This window comes from Eretmochelys imbricata, chromosome 10 (genome assembly GCF_965152235.1).
Source record: "Eretmochelys imbricata isolate rEreImb1 chromosome 10, rEreImb1.hap1, whole genome shotgun sequence".
Lineage (NCBI taxonomy): Eukaryota > Metazoa > Chordata > Testudines > Cheloniidae > Eretmochelys > Eretmochelys imbricata.
In genome coordinates this window covers 33,244,286-33,260,480 of record NC_135581.1, presented here as the reverse complement: position 1 = coordinate 33,260,480, position 16,195 = coordinate 33,244,286, and the positions used below count along the sequence as shown (strand labels likewise).

The following is a 16,195-nucleotide window of genomic DNA, read 5'->3' as shown; positions in this document are numbered from 1 at the left end:
TCTTCGTTATTCAAACTCCCAATTATCCAAAAAAATCTGCGTCCCCCTTGCTATTCTGATAATGAGGACTATACTGTAATGGGATGGTGAGGACTGAGATACTGGAGAAATAGACAACCCACCTGAAAATTTGAAGTAGGAAATGGGATTGGGGGAGGGTGATAGGATGGATTACCTGATGGGTTTTTTCCATCTACAATTCCTATCAGTTTGTGGAAGAATAAACAATGCCATTGAAACAGCAGGGAGATCTTATTTAGGTTAGAAAATAACTATCCCAGTTTAACTTGACCAGGAAGTTAGGGATAGCACTCCTACACTTGCAAAAGTGCCACAGGATTTTTTTAACTAATTCAAGATGGTCAGTATTTGAAGTTTCACATTTTATCCAAAACATAGCACTGCCTGCAAGCATCATGCTGTGGCAGTGACCACTATGAGGGGAACTTCCAAGGAACTGGCTTTGGTTCTAAAGGCCTTGGAAATTTCCTAAGCGAATACTGACCATGCTTAAGAGATCTGACAAGATGACAGGATAAGGGAATCTGAAAGCTCATATACTGTGATACCAGTTGCAAGTTCCCTTGCTTTCTTACAGCTGCATTGTCAAACCTGCGAATAGTATCCGAGTTAATGAGAATGTGCTGGTGAGTTTCAAGTGCAGTAAAATGCAAGAAGTAGTGGGTTTTGGCAGCTTCCTCCGTGAATCTCCCTGTATGCTGGGCTCTTAGCAGCCTCTGCTCATCACAGTTTCCTTGGAGTTTGTGTGGCTCCTAATCACCAAATGGCTTGATGCTGCTGCTTTGTAGGCTGTCACTATGGTCTGTGGATTCCCTTTGTGGTATGAGGAAGAGATGTAATACAGAAAACCCTAGTACAGATAAGGCCAACTTTTCTGGGCAGTTCATCTCCTGTATAGAGGGAATACTTGATGGCTTGTTAGCAGTCATGTCTGAGGAGGAGCTGTGTGTCTGGGATTGGGTAGCTTGGTCTGCATGCCGCTCAAGCACTGCTTGAATGTTGCCTTTTAAAAATGTCCTTGAGGCCTGCTGGAAAGAGCCAGGTGTGTGCCCTGCTCTGTGGGGTGAGAAATGAGAACAGTGACTTAGGCCTCATCTACCCTAGAAAATTAGGTCGGCATAACTACGTTGCTCAGGCAAGTGAAAAATCCACTCCCCTGAACAGCGTAGTTAAACTGACCTAAGTCCCCATGTAGACTGCGCTTTTCCATTGACCTGGCTACCGCCTCTCAAGGATGTGGATTACCTGCCCTGGTAGGAGAACCGCTCCAGTCGATGTGAGTAGTCCACACTGAAGTGGTGCAGCGGTGCCCCTGCAGTGTTTTAAGTAGACACAATTTTATAGGCTGAATTAAAGTGATGCAAGAGAGATGACTTCCCCTGCTTAGAAAGGCTGTCACCTCTTCTCTTCATCCATACCAGGCTCAGCTGCAGTCCTGTCAGATCTCGTCGGTTAAGCAGGTTGAGGCCCGCGCAGTGCTTGAATGGGAGACTTCTCAGGAATACTTTAGGGCAGTGGTTTTCAAACTGGGTTATGCATCCCCTAAAGAGTATGTGAGCTCTTGTCGGGGGTATGCAAGAAAAATCCTGTAATGGCAGACAATGTGCTTTATTTAGTAAGACTTGGCAATCTAATCATAGGTATATTATGACCCTATCTCAGAAGGGGATACATAGTAGACTACATTATATGGAAAGGGGTACACAGCCTAAAAAGTTTGAAAACCACTGCTTTACGGCTCGTCTACACTTAAAATGCTACAGTGGCAAAAGGGGGTAGTGGTGACACCCGTTGGAGGTTTCCTGACCACCCAAAAGCCCCATCCCTAATACATCATGCTCTAACATGGCACAGCTTGGGGCTGATATGCAAAGTTAGACAAGGCATGTGAGTTAATTCCACTTTGTCTCTGGGTGTCAGGAGCTTTGCTTCCCAAGCTGTTTTTGTGTGTGTGGCTTTTCCTTGCTAGTTCTGAGAGCACTTTCTCACTTACTCTGCATATATAAGTGGCTTGAAATTGCCGTGGGTCCCTCCTCTGCTGGCCAAGCAGGGGTTTCACAGGAAGCAATATATCAGAAAATGAAAAAGCTGCAGCTTGAATTTAACAGTTTTTGTCTTTGGCTGACACAATGCCAGCTATTAATTAATGATATTAAGACCAAATGTTATACAGATCCAAAAATAACCTTGGAATTGATTGATGATGATTTATTCCTTGTGCTTGGGAGAGAGAGAGGCAGAAGATGTGACTAGGCCAAGAATTATAAATATTTGGGGTTTCCAGAGAGATCCAGCACTTGTGTGTGGGGGCAGCATTCTGTTTGTGTATATTGGGTGAATAGACTCTCAGGACTTGCAGTTTGTAAACCTGATGACAGAAGTTGACTTGAGAATGGGAGGAAAATGCCAGCGGATTGTTTTTCCTTTTGGGTCACAGGAGGCAGTGACTGGGCAAAGCTCCTCTCATATTCCGTGATTCCTGAGTGTGGGTGTATTTGCAGATTTTTTTGTTTGTTTGTTCGTTCGGCACCACAGGGTTAAAATGTCAGATTGTAAAGTCCAGGCTGGCTCAGGCATTGCCTGTGTCTCTTCCTGAGCTGACCCTTCTCTTAGCCCTGGTCTACACTAGGACTTTAGGTCGAATTTAGCAGCGTTAAATCGATGTAAACCTGCACCTGTCCACACGATGAAGCCCTTTATTTCGACTTAAAGGGCTCTTAAAATCGATTTCCTTACTCCACCCCTGAGAAGCGGATTGGCGCTTAAATTGGCCTTGCCGGGCCGAATTTGGGGTACTGTGGACACAATTCAACGGTATTGGCCTCCGGGAGCTATCCCAGAGTGCTCCATTGTGACTGCTCTGGACAGCACTCTCAACTCAGATGCACGATTGTTTGCTGTTGCTCTGACGCAGGGAAGGGTGACTGACGACCCGGCTTACAGGGTTGGCTTACAGGGAGCTAAAATCAACAAAGGGGGTGGCTTTACCTCAAGGAGTATTTCAGGCAGGACTTCACGGAGGGTTCCAATAAGAAATGGTGCACCTAAGTTATTGTTCTTATTGGAACAAGGAGGTTAGTCTGGCCTCTGATAGATACGTGGCTAGATTTACCTCGCTGCACCTTCTCTGTGAGTGACTGCAGTGTGACCTAGAGGAATGAGTCCCCTAGACCGGGGGGGTGGTGGTGTGTGGAGGTGGGGGGTTTGCAAATGAGTACAAAAGAAATCTGGTCTGTTTCTTGTTTTGATCCACTCCATCTATCTTTTACATCTTTGGCTGGCAGCAGACGGTGCAGAAGGACTGCACGCCATCCACATCTCATGGCTGCTCGGCAGAAGATGATGCAATAGGACTGCTAGCAATCCGTATCACCTGCCTGCTCACCATAAGACGGTTCAATAGGACTGACTGCAGGACTAAAGAGAATGACTGGATCAAGTCACTCCAAATTTAGTCCCTGCGCCCATGTCTGTCCAGAAGCTCCTGATCGACCTCACAGAGGCGACCAGGAGCACCTCGGACATGACGATGACGGCTTGCCAGTCCTACTGTACCGTCTGCTGCCACCAGGCTAGGGGTTGCTGCTGCTGTGTAGCAATGCAGTACCATGTCTGCCAGCACCCAGGAGACATACGGTGACAGTGAGCTGAGCGGGCTCCATGCTTGCCGTGGTATGGCGTCTGCACGGGTAACTCAGGAAAAAAGGCGCAAAACGATTGTCTGCCCTTTCTTTCACGGAGGGAGGGAGGGAACGGGGGCTAAACGATATGTACCCAGAACCACCCGCGACAACGTTTTAGCCCCATCAGGCATTGGGATCTCAACCCAGAATTCCAGTGGGCAGCGGAGACTGTGGGAACTGTGGGATAGCTACCCACAATGCAACACTCCGGAAGTCTCCTCTAGCCTCGGTACTGTGGAAGCACTCCGCCGAGTTAATGCAGTTAATGCACTTAGAGCATTTTCTGTGGGGACACACACACTCGAATATATAAAACCGATTTCTAAAAAACCGACTTCTATAAATTCAACCTAATTTGTATGTCTACACTATGAAATTAGGTCGAATTTATAGAAGTCGGTTTTTAGGAAGCGATTTTATACAGTCAATTGTATGTGTCCCCACTAAACACATTAAGTCGGCGGAGTGCATCCACAGTACCGTGGCTAGCATTGACTTTTGGAGTGTTGCACTCTGGGTAGCTATCCCACAGTGACTGCAATCTCCACTGCCCATTGGAATTCTGGGTTGAACTCCCAATGCCTGATGGGGCAAAAACATTGTTGCTGGTGGTTTTGAGTGCATGTCGTCAGTCACCCCTCCCTCCGTGAAAGCAATGGCAGACAATCGTTTCGCCCCTTTTTTCTGTGCAGACTCCATACTGCTGTCAGCAGACAGTGCAGTAGGACTGCTAACCGTCGTCATCCACCACTTCCGCTGCAACTCTGCTCTCCTGCTCTCCTCATGCCATGAATCCACCTCGCAGGTCCTCTCGTCATTCTGTATAAATATCTATTCTCATGGCATCCATCGTCATCCACCGCTTCCGCTGCAACTCTGCTCTCCTGCAGACGCCATACCACGACAAGCATGGAGCCCGCTCAACTCACCGCTGCTGTTTTGAGCATTGTAAACACCTCGCGCATTTTCCTGGAGTATGTGCAGAACCGGGCTAAGAGACGCCAGCATGAGGGCGATTTTGATGAGGACGTGGACACAGACATTCCTGAAAGCATGGGCCGTGGCAGTTGGACATCACGGTGGCATAGGGCTGGTTGATACAGTGGAACGCCAATTCTGGGCCTGGCAAACAAACACAGACCAGTGGGACCACATAGTGTTGCAGGTCTGGGATGATTCCCAGTGGCTGCGAAACTTTCGCATGCATAAGGGCACTTTCATGGATCTTTGTGACTTGCTTTCGCCTGCCCTGAAGTGCAAGAATACCAAGATGAGAGTAGCCCTCACAGTTGAGAAGCGAGTGGCGATAGCCCTGTGGAAGCTTGCAACACCAGACAGCTACCGGTCAGTTGGGAATCAATTTGGAGTGGTCAAATCTACTGTGGGGGCTGCTGTGATCCAAGTAGCCAACGCAATCACTGAGTCGCTGCTATCAAGGGCAGTGACTCTGGGAATTGTACAGGTCAGAGTGGATGGCTTTGCTGCCATTTGCTGCCAATGAGGTTCCCTAACTGTGGTGGGGCGACAGACGGAATGCATATCCCTATCTTGGGACCGGACCACCTTGGCAGCCAGTACGTAAACCGCAAGGGGTACTTTTCAATGGTGCTGCAAGCACTGGTGGATCACAAGGGATGTTTCGCTGATGTCAACGTGGGATGGCCGGGAAAGGTACATGACGCTCACGTCTTTAGGAACTCCAGGCTGTTTGAGCAGCTGCAAGAAGGGACTTAATTCCCAGATCAGAAAATTACTGTTGGGGATGTTGAAATGCCTATAGTTACCCTTGGGGACCCAGCCTACCCCTTAATGCCGTGGCTCATGAAGCCATACACAGGCACCCTGGACAGTAGTAAGGAGCAGTTTAACTATAGGCTGAGCAAGTGCAGAATGGTGGTAGAATGTGCATTTGGATGTTTAAAAGCTTGCTGGCGCAGTTTACTGACTTGGTTAGACCCCAGTGAAACCAATATTCCCATTGTTATTGCTGCTTGCTGTGTGCTTTGTGTGCTTGCTCTCCTCATGCCATGAATCCACCTCGCAGGTCCTCTCGTCGTTCTGTATAAATATCTATTCTCATGGCATCCATCGTCATCCACCGCTTCTGCTGCAACTCTGCTCTCCTGCAGACGCCATACCACGACAAGCATGGAGCCCGCTCAACTCACCGCTGCTGTTTTGTTTGTTTGTGTGCTTGCTGTGTGATTTGCTCACAATATCTGAGAGAGTAAGGGGGAGACTTTTATGGCGGGGTGGGAGGTTGAGGCAAATCTCCTGGCGGCTGATTACGCACAGCCAGACACCAGGGTGATTAGGAGAGCACGGCTGGGTGCCCTGCGCATCAGAGGAGCTTTGAAAACCAGTTTCATGACTGACCAGGCTACGGTGTGACAGTTCTGTTTGTTTCTCCTTGATGAAAACCTGCCCTCTTGGTTCACTCTACTTCCCTGTAAGCCAACCAACCTCCCCCCTTTGATCACCGCTTTCAGAGGCAATAAAGTCATTATTCTTTCAAAATCATGCATTCTTTATTAATTCATCACACAAATAGGGGGAAAACTCGCAAGGTAGCCCAGGAGGGGTGGGTGAGGAGGGAGGCACTGGGTGGGGTGGTGGATGAGGTGAGGAGGGAAGGACAAGGCCATACTACAGTTCAGAACTTATTGAATGCCAGCCTTCTGTTGCTTGGGCAATCCTCTGGGGTGGAGTGGCTGGGTGCCTGTAGACACCCCCCCCCCCCCCCCCCCCGTGTTCTTGTGCGTCTGTGTGAAGAGGATATGGAACTTGAAACTTGTGGAGAAGGACAGGTGGGTATACAGGGGCTGCAGCAGCGGTATGTGCTCCTGCTGCCTTTCCTGCAGCTCCGCCAGATGCCTGAGCATGTCAGTTTGCTCCCCCCATTAGGCTCAGCATTGCATCCTGCCTCCTCTCAGCGTGCTCCTCCCTCCTCTCAGCGTGTTCATTTAACGCTTTCATGGACTCTGCCATTGTTTGCCTCCATGCATTCTGCTGAGCTCTTTCAGTGCGGGAGGACTGCATGAGCTCTGAGAACACGTCATCGTGAGTGTGTTTTTTCCGCCTTCTAATCTGTGCTAGCCTCTGGGATGGAGATGATAGGGGGAGCTCAGAAACATTTGCTGCTGCAGGAGGGAAAAAAGGAAGAGTAGTATTTAAAAAGATACATTTTAGAGAACAAAGGGAAAACTATTTCACACTGAATCAAGTGATTCACATTACATAGCACATGTGCTTCACTCCCCTCTCCCCCCACTGCGTGGCTAGTATCAGGGAAGATCCCTCTCAGCCAAACGCGAACAGCTCAGCATGAACGGGTCTTGCCCCACCGTGTGGCAAAGGCTTTGGAAGTACCTCCAGGAGAGCTTCATGGAGATATTCCTGGAGGATTTCCGCTCCATCCCCAGACATGTTAACAGACTTTTCCAGTAGCTATACTGGCCACAAATGCATTCCAAGTCTTCAGGGCAAATTAATCATTAAACACGCTTGTTTTTAAATCCTGTATTGTATTTACAAAGGTAACACTCACCAGAGGTGCCTTCTCCAGCTTCATGGTCTTGGAGCCTGCGTTGGGAGGGTATTTACTCTAGGGTCATGAACAGTTCCTGGCTACCAGGGAGAAGGGATTCTCTGCTTGCCTGCTGTGTGCTATCCTCAACCTCCTCCTCATCTACAAAATCCTCATCCCTGTTGCGTGAGACTCCCCCCTTGCAGGTGTCCACGGACAGTGGTGGGGTAATGGTAGGGGGCCCCTCCTAGACTTGCATGCAGCTCATCATAGAAGCGGCATGCATGGGGCTCTGACCCGATGCGACCGTTTGCATCCTTTGTTTTTTGGTAGGCTTGCCTCTGCTCCTTAACTTTCACGTGGCACTGCTGTGTGACCCTGGTGTAGCCTCTGTCCATCACGCCCTTGGAGATTTTGGCAAATATATTGGCATTTCGTCTTTTGGAACGTAGTTCTGCCTGCATGGATTCTTCTCCCCATACAGCGATCAGATCCAGTACCTCCCGTTCGGTCCATGCTGGAGCTCTTTTGCTATTCTGGGACTGCATGGTTACCTGTGCTGATCAGCTCGCCACGCTGGCCAAACAGGAAATGAAATTCAAACGTTCCCGGGGCTTTTCCTGTCTACCTGGCCAGTGCATCTGAGTTGAGAGGGCTGTCCAGAGAGGTCACAATGGAGCACTCCGGGATAGGTCTTGGAGGCCAATACCGTCTGTCCACACGACCCCAAATTCAACCCAGCGAGGTCGATTTTAGAGCTCATCCCCTCGCCGGGGAGGAGTACAGAAATCAATTTTAAGAGCCCTTTTAAGTCGACAAAACAGGCTTGGTCATGTGGATGGGTGCAGGGTTAAATCGACCTAACGCTGCTAAATTTGACCTAAACTCGTAGTGTAGACCAGGGCTAAGTGTGATGGACTGGTTCACCATATACTGAACTCTCCAGTTCTTAAATCCTCATTCATGTGGGCTTTTTCTTCATTTTCTTGGATCAGTCCAACAAATGCATTGGAATGACAGCTACAGACTTTTGCTTGAACAATGAGGCAGAACTGTGTGTGATACAGCAGTTACGGGTGGAGGAGGTATTCAAGTGCATGAGAGCTATTCACAGGCTCTTTAAGGACAGAACTAATTGAGTAATAATTGGGGGTTCTGGCTGGAAAAGTGCATCATGTCTTGGAACTGTTTTTGAATGGGAGACATGGTAAGGGACTATTTGGGGTTGATAACTGGCTCAGCATAGGGTCTGAGGCGTAGGGAAGCAGCAGAGCTGCTTACCCTTTGGAAGGGCGACAGTAATGCTGAGAGCTCTGGTTTTGATGCATTTGGATTGAGAGATACCTTGGTCTTTTCAGAGCTTCAGAATGGCAGATACTAAATGTCTGTGTGTGTTTTAGGGATGTTAACTGTATGTTGGTAGTCAGCATCATCTGCTAGGTTGGTTAGGGTCAGCATCAGCTGACCTTGGAAGGGACTTGGATCAGCCAGACAACAACTGGAGGACTATGGGACATGTTTGTGAAGGGTAAGGGGTGTAAGTTGTATCAGGTACTATGTCGAGGTAAAAGCAGCAGCCTGGAAAGGGTTAAGAGATTTCTGCCTATTACATGGCTGGAAGAGGAAGCTGGATCCAAAGGGGTACCAGGGGAGGGGTGTGTGGTGGTCTCACACACACACACACACACACACACACACACACTGGTAGAGGCAGCAAGGTTCTTGGGATTCTAATCAGCATTTTTGGTTGGATAGTTTTATTTTGTTTGTACCTGTTGTTGTAAACAATAAATAATGAATGGGGCCCAGGGGTAAGGGCCTTTATAACAGACTTAAACCTGGAGTTTGCTTTGCTTCCTCGGCTGATGAAACAGCCTACAAAGGCAAAAAAGAGTTTTTGTAAAAGCCCAGAATTGTCTGCTGTTGCCGCCCGCTCCTGGCTTTTGTAGCTTGACCAGGTTCTCTCCCTGGCCCTAAGAAAGCTCTGCCACTCGCAGTGTGGGGCGAGCTGCAGCTTAATACTGGGCTGGAGTGGCGAAGGGTGGAAAACCACCCATCCACTTGCCAGAGCATTCTTATTCCATTTTGTATCCATTGTCATGGAGGAGGTGAATTAATATACCCTCCTCTGCCTGATAATTTCCCCTCAGCCCCAGGCTCAGGACCGCTCAATCCTGGCAAGTGGAATGCAGCAGAGTTTGCTGCTCATTAGGTGTAAAATATACAGTGGAAACCTGAAGGAAATAAAGTCTGGAAATCGCTTCTGTGTGTTACAGGGCCTGTTGGATCTCAAGCTTTCTGAAAAGGGCCTTTTGAGGTTCTCGTACACCATCATTTTCCTGTGGAACTGGCATAACCCAGTCCACCTGAAACCAGCTTGAATATGTGGTTATGTGGCTGCATGCACGTTCGCCCACCTCTGAATATATTTGCCTTGCCTTCTACATTGGAACATCGTTTTAGCACCATTTCCTTTTGTCTTCACAACATAGATAATCACACTGAGCACTAATATAAGACAGTGCTTTGTATCTGCCAAGTGCTGCAAATGTTGGTTAGTAGCCAGTGTTTGTTTTCGTTTCATTCTCTGCCAAACAGAAGAGGGTCTCCTGTCTGACTTAGCGAAGTACATCACAGGCAAGGCTGTGACAAAGGTGGCAATTCCTATGCTCCTAGTGGAGCTAGTGGAATTTGCTGTCTTTTATAGCTTTTCGGGTTATGACTCTTGCTTCTGATATGACCCTGAGAGGCAGCATGTGCTGTTTAGTCCTAAAACTGGCTCTGCCGGGGGGTGTGATTCTGGCATTCTGACCAGTAGCTACACTCTGCCAAAGGAGGCATCTTTGAGAGCTCAGGATTGAATGTTTACTGCCGGTATCATAAACCAGCGGGTGTATGGGCCAAATTGGAGTAGAATTCTATAGGGGGTGGTCAAATGGGATGTAACCAGGAGTAATGAAATGTAACTGAGCAAAGGAAAACAGATTTGATAGGAGGAAAACTTTCTGTCAGTAAAATATAGTAATAGCAAGTCTCAGAGCCTGGGTCAGTTTACTTGGGCTTGTGCTATGGGGCTAAGCAATGCGATGTTTTGGCTCAGCTCTGCGACCTTCCCCCCCCTTGCTGGGTCTCAGAGCCCAGGCTCCGGCCGGAGCCCGATCATGTGGGGATTGAAAACTCAACTGGACAATGCATAGGACAGTGTACCTTAGGGAGCAATCCTGCATTAGCCCTCGGGAAAGGGAATTGTGACCTTGATAGAGCTTTCCTATCTCTAATATGTGTGAGTTAGACTAAAACCGCTTGAATTGCATCCTCTAGGAAGAGGAATCACATGTCTTCAGAGAGCAGCCCTCCATTTCCCAGTCCCTCGGCACAACTTAGCCGCCTTCAGCGTTCTTGCTGGGCAGAAGTACAGTACCCAGGCAGCTGAGAACAAGGAAGAGGAGCCCCTGCACACCATCATCAGCAATACAGAGAATGTGAAAGGTGAGCAGAGGCCGGGGATATCACAGGAAGGAAGTCTCTTGGGGTGCGTTGAAAACCCAGTGAAATGGCACTGCCTTGGCAAAACAGTGCCTCGCTGGGAGGGCAGGAGCTTGGGGCTATCTCCCAAGGTACCTTCCCCACCTCTGGAGGGGGAGAGGTGCAGGTGTTTGTCATCCCATCAGTTAGAATGGCTTTTGGGATGGACTTTCGAGACTTGTGGAAGGAAGTTGTCATTGATGCTTCAATAAGAGTAAATTCTTGGAGTCTCATGGTCAAGGACTTCTAGGTATCCTAGCAAAAATAAAATCACCAGAATGAACACCACAACATAAAATCTCTAGCAAAGTAGTAAATACAGAGTAAAGAATAAAACAGCAGGAACAGGTTCACCCCTGTACCCTCTCAGTATCTCGCTGGAAGCATGAACCTGTTGAGAAATAAAACTACTTAAGAGTGAGATAGACGCACCTCTATAGTTGCAGTCTGGCAGAAGCCTGCAGTGTGCTCTGGTGGATGTAACTTTCGTGTGTGTAGGCAGGGGGTTCCAAAGGACCTGCCTCTTGCCTGCTGTTGCATCTGTTGTTACACAGGTGAACTGTGTGTGCCCAGCTCATTGCTTGTGATGATGGAGATCTCTGATTAAAATCATGCTGTCATCCCTTTAGTTAGAACTAATTGCTTTGCCTCCCTCCAAGCAGAGCTGCTTTAAAACAAAGTCATGTGAGTTATCTGAACACAGAAATAGCATCTTAAACTCAATATTCCAAGGCCTTTTCCATACACCTTGTATTTTTGAAGATCCAGGGCTATGAAGCCCTTAAATGAACTTGTTCCCCCTGCACCCATCATCTTGCCCTCTGGGGTCAGAGAATCTGGGGTTTTGTCTGCAAGCAGCTGCAGACATGTGACAGGTCACGGGTAACTTTGACTGTGCTGCTAGTGTCTTAAGTGTGTCTAAGATAGGAAATGCCAAAGATCGGGCCTTTTAAAAAGAGCCTGAAAGAGAGTCTATTGAGAGAAGCATTTTGTAAAGTGTTATTCTCTTTGAGCCGCTGTTGTCATTGAGAAAGATTAAGTACATTAATCAGCGGGGTGTGTGCAGTATCAAGGGTGCTTCAGCAGAGAGGTGCCAGATTAACACAATGGCTTCTTCTGTTTTACTTAGAGTATGCTTTTTATGTTGGGACCTTAGAGTGCTTGTTGAAAGCTCTTAGAGTGGGGTGTTTGCAGATAGCTCCTTTACATGTTGGAGCTCCCTTTCCCCACCAGCCTCTATTTGGTACAACAGCGAGGGCTCACATCTGGCGGGGTGTGGTGCTCTAAAAATTAGAGGGGGGAGGATTGGCTACGAAGCAGGGGAGGGCATTTTTAGAGATGAAGATTTGGGGATTGGATGGCTCCATGGATCAGGAATGGAGTGTAATTTTTCACCTCGAGGTCACTGATTCAGCTTCAGCCCAGACATGTAGTGACCTGAACTCACATAATATATCGTCTAATGGCCGTTCTGCAGTCTATGTGTTGTCTCAGCCCTTGTCCAGGCTGACAGTGTGCCCACATGGCAAAATCCATTCTCACATTTCGAAATAAATAGCGCCTTTGTTGGCAGTTTCCGTGGAGGCCATAGATGCCCATATCCCCTGCCACTCCTAGCCAGGGCCCTGAGAGGCTGAGGCACACTAGTGAGGCTGTGTGTGCCTTTCCTGTATGAGAGAACTGTGTGAAATGCCCTTGGGTGTGCGTGTGTGTGATTAATTCTAGGAGAAGCCTCCAAACATGAATTCCAGGCAGAGACGAAGAAGCTGTTGGACATTGTTGCACGTTCCTTGTACTCGGAGAAGGAGGTAGGTCACCTGCTAATCATACCGATGCTGGTGAAGTTTCTGTTTGCAAAGCCATGTGTGTGTATATATACATATATATATATATCTGTCTCTGTCTGTGGCAGGGCAAGACACTGCCCTTGCAGTGGAAATGCCTGCTTGACTTCCCAAGAGAGTATGTTTTTAATTTCATATGTAAATACATCTAGATGACTCAGTAGGCCTGTTTTGGCTCTGGCAATTGGCTGTGTTTTAGCACCAAGTTTAAACAAACCAGCCCCCACACCACTAAATGGAGAAATACAGTTGGCTCTGTGCCGCACTGCACGTAGCGTTCCAGCACGATGGAGTTAATGGAGTCAAGGCAGAGCTGTGCTAGCCTGCTGCCTCACTGGAACTATCCCCTTCCTTTTACTGGCCATTTTTCTCCCTTAGATTTTAGTGCAGCATTTTAAATGCAGGGATTGATAGAAGGCTGCCCTGTCCTTGCCGGCAGAGGTATGTCTTTGTGCCCTGGCGAGAATGGGGTGTGCTCCAGATTTTTGACTAAGGCCTTGCCTATACACACCATCCAGCCATGTTTGGGAAAGGAAGCTTCACTCTGGGACTTCTGACTCCATTGGAAAGGATGCACTCTGGGGTTCTGGCATCAGTATCACTCAGAAGACTAAAGTGCTAAAAACCCACATGTCCTTTCCATAGGAGCCAACGGTGCCAGCGTAAAGAATGCCTGCTCAAACCCCTCCTCTTCTGGTACCCCGTTCAGGGGCTGTGACATGGCCACACCTAGAGTGTTGCAGTCTGCGTGTCTGTCTCTCGACAAGTCCCTCTGTTGGGATGAAAACCTGTGTATGAGCCAGCAGCGTGCCCTGAACACTGTGGGGGTGCCACACAGGTGGCTGGGAGCGGTGCTGGCTAGACAGAGGCTGCAGTACATAACAATGTTCCTTCCCCAGGTGTTTATCCGGGAGCTGATCTCCAATGGCAGCGATGCACTGGAAAAGCTGCGTCATAAGCTGATGTCTGAAGGGAAGGTCTTACCAGAGATGGAGATTCACCTGCAGACAGACAGCGAGAAGGGAACCATCACCATCCAGGTATCTCCCTTTGCTGGCAAGAGGAACAGGAAGTCACTTTGCTGCACGGCTTATCCCAGCCGAAGCCCATTAGAAGCTGAGCTGGAGTGTAACCCTCATCAGTATCCACTGCCTCGCTGTGCCCCTGGCCCTTCACAGCTGGGTGTCTGCAGGGCTGGTCAATGCTCGACAGGGATGCTAGATTGAGTCTGTAACCCCAAGCTTTGATGAAAGGCCAGCAAGTTTGTGCCCCCCCGCGCCCACCCATACCATGCCCCTGTGTGGCTGAGAGAGGGACACCACAAAGCAGGGGAGGGTTGCCCTCTCCTGCTCCAGCCCTTTCCTGGAAACAACCTGTGGCTTCTCCCATAGTGCCTGTTACCGTGTTGGGACTGAAGCACTTTCCATGTTCTGTGCATGTATCCCTACTAAAAGGCAGCCTCCCATGTGGGAGGAGGGCAGCCAGGTGCACAGGTTCTCCGAGACCCTGCTCTTCTCTAGGTCTGAGACCTCATGTGCTGAAAACAGGCAGAGCTCCCGTCCTAACTAGCTCTGCAGGAGGCGCTGGTGCGGTGAGGGCAACCCTCCCCTGGTTTGTTGTGTCCTTCTCCCAGCCACACCTGCTCTGTCAGGGTGAGCGAGTCCCCTAACTCTGGTTTCCTGGTATTGAGCTATGAAATATTTCACCATAAAGCTGCACTTCAGGGATGACTAAAACTCTCTGGCAGGCAGATCTCTGGTGCCTTGTCTTTCAAATGTTCTTGCTTCCTGCTGCCCGAATCAAGGTTGGAGTTTGAGGGGTTCCTGCTGCTGGCAGAGGTGTCGTGGAATTTACTCGGTATCCAGATTTATGTGACATTTCTTTCTTATGCAGCATGCTCCAGAGGAAAGGGGGTGCATCTCTGGCGTCATCTCTCTTGTGGCAGGGGGAGAATGCACTGTTCCTCTTGCAGAGGCAGAGAAAGGAGGACAGAGATGCTTTCACTTTTTCTAGGAGCAAAAGAGAGGCAATTTTTAGGGTAGGGCGAACACTCCCAAGGTGTGGCCCGCAGAGCGCTCGTTGGTCACGTGGAGCCCAATCTTCTCTCTGTTTCTAGTTGCTTCTGTTGTTGGCCGGGCTCTTCCTTTTTAAAAAAAAAAAAAAAAAATCTTGGAATGAGCTTAAGTGACTACACTGGGGTCACTGCTATATAATCGGAGAGGAAGCAGGAGCTTTCCTCATGGGCCAGAGTGACCAGTGAGTCTGGAGCTTTGAGACACCGGCAGGCCCTAGAGGAGTGCCAAGGGGACCAGGGGATGGGGTAGCTGGGCAGCACACTGAGGGGAGAAGGAGGACAAGGGACGGGAATGTGTAGGGAGAAGGGAGCAGAACGGAGGGGACAGGGAGATGAGATGAAGCCCAAAGGACACAGCATAAGTAACCTTTATCACAAAGGACAAAGCACTTATGTCTTCGGAGACTGTTAAAATATACTAGATACTTTCACTTTTCCACGTAAGGGCCTGCTGCAGTTGCCATAGGGATGATAAGTGATCATGAGTGGGAAGACTGGGGCTGGGCAATACAACGTGTGTGTTGTGTTCCACAGTAGGGAGTGTTTGAGAATCCCCGGATTAGTGAATTGTATTTGTTACTTTCTGAGTTTCGCAGTGTTGTTATATTTCCTTGGCCATTGTCTAAGCAAGTGATCGCTCCATTAGAGACCTAGACACAGCTGTAATCCCAGCACTGGGATGCAGTTCCTGTCTAGCCCATATCTGCTCTTCCTGGGATTTGCAGGGCATGCTCTAGGTTTTGGACATGGCATCGGGTTCTCTCCCTGACCATTTTGGCTAATAGCCATTGATGGACCTGTCCTCCATGAATTCATCTAATTATTTTTGAACCCAGTTATGCTTTTGGCCTTCACAACATCCCCTTGCAATGAGTTCCACTGGTTGACTGTAGGTTGTTTGAAGAAGTACTTCCTTATGTTTGTTTTAACCTGCTGCCTATTAATTTCATTGAGTGAAGTCTGATTCTTGTGTTATCTGAAAGGGTAAATAACACTTCCCTATTCACTTTCTCCATACCATGGAGAAAGACATCTATCATATCCCCCCCTCGGTTGTCTCTTTTCTAAGCAGAACAGTCCCAGTCTTTTTAATCTCCCCTCATATGGCAACTATTCCTTACCTCTAATCATTTTGATTGCCATTTTCTCTACTTATTCCAAGTCTAATATATGTTTTTGAGATGGGATGACCAGAGCTGCATGTGGTATTCAAGGGTGTACCATGGATTTCCATAGTGGCGTTACGATATTTTCTGTCTTATTAGCTATACCTTTCTTAATGGTTCCTAACATTATTAACTTTTTTGACTGCTATTTTTTGAGCAGATGTTTTCAGAGATACACCATGAGTTCAAGATGTCTTTGTTTAGTGGGGTCTAAATTAGCTATTACCTTCATTTTGTATGCATAGTTGGGATTGTGTTTTCCAATGTACATTACTTTGCTCTTCTCAGTATTGAATTTCATCTACCATTTTGATCCCATCACCCAGTTTTGTGAGATGTCTCTGTAACTGTTCACA

The 16,195-nt window shown here is 48.2% G+C and overlaps 1 protein-coding gene across 1 annotated transcript in view; it reads left to right on the top strand.

Moving 5' to 3' along the window:
- LOC144270752 (CREB-binding protein-like) overlaps positions 1–16,195 on the top strand; it is a 153,471-nt gene that overhangs the window by 11,094 nt on the left and 126,182 nt on the right. The window contains 3 exon segments of the mRNA XM_077827416.1: positions 10,552–10,719; positions 12,481–12,563; positions 13,499–13,639. Coding sequence (XP_077683542.1) covers positions 10,552–10,719; positions 12,481–12,563; positions 13,499–13,639 — 392 coding nt within the window.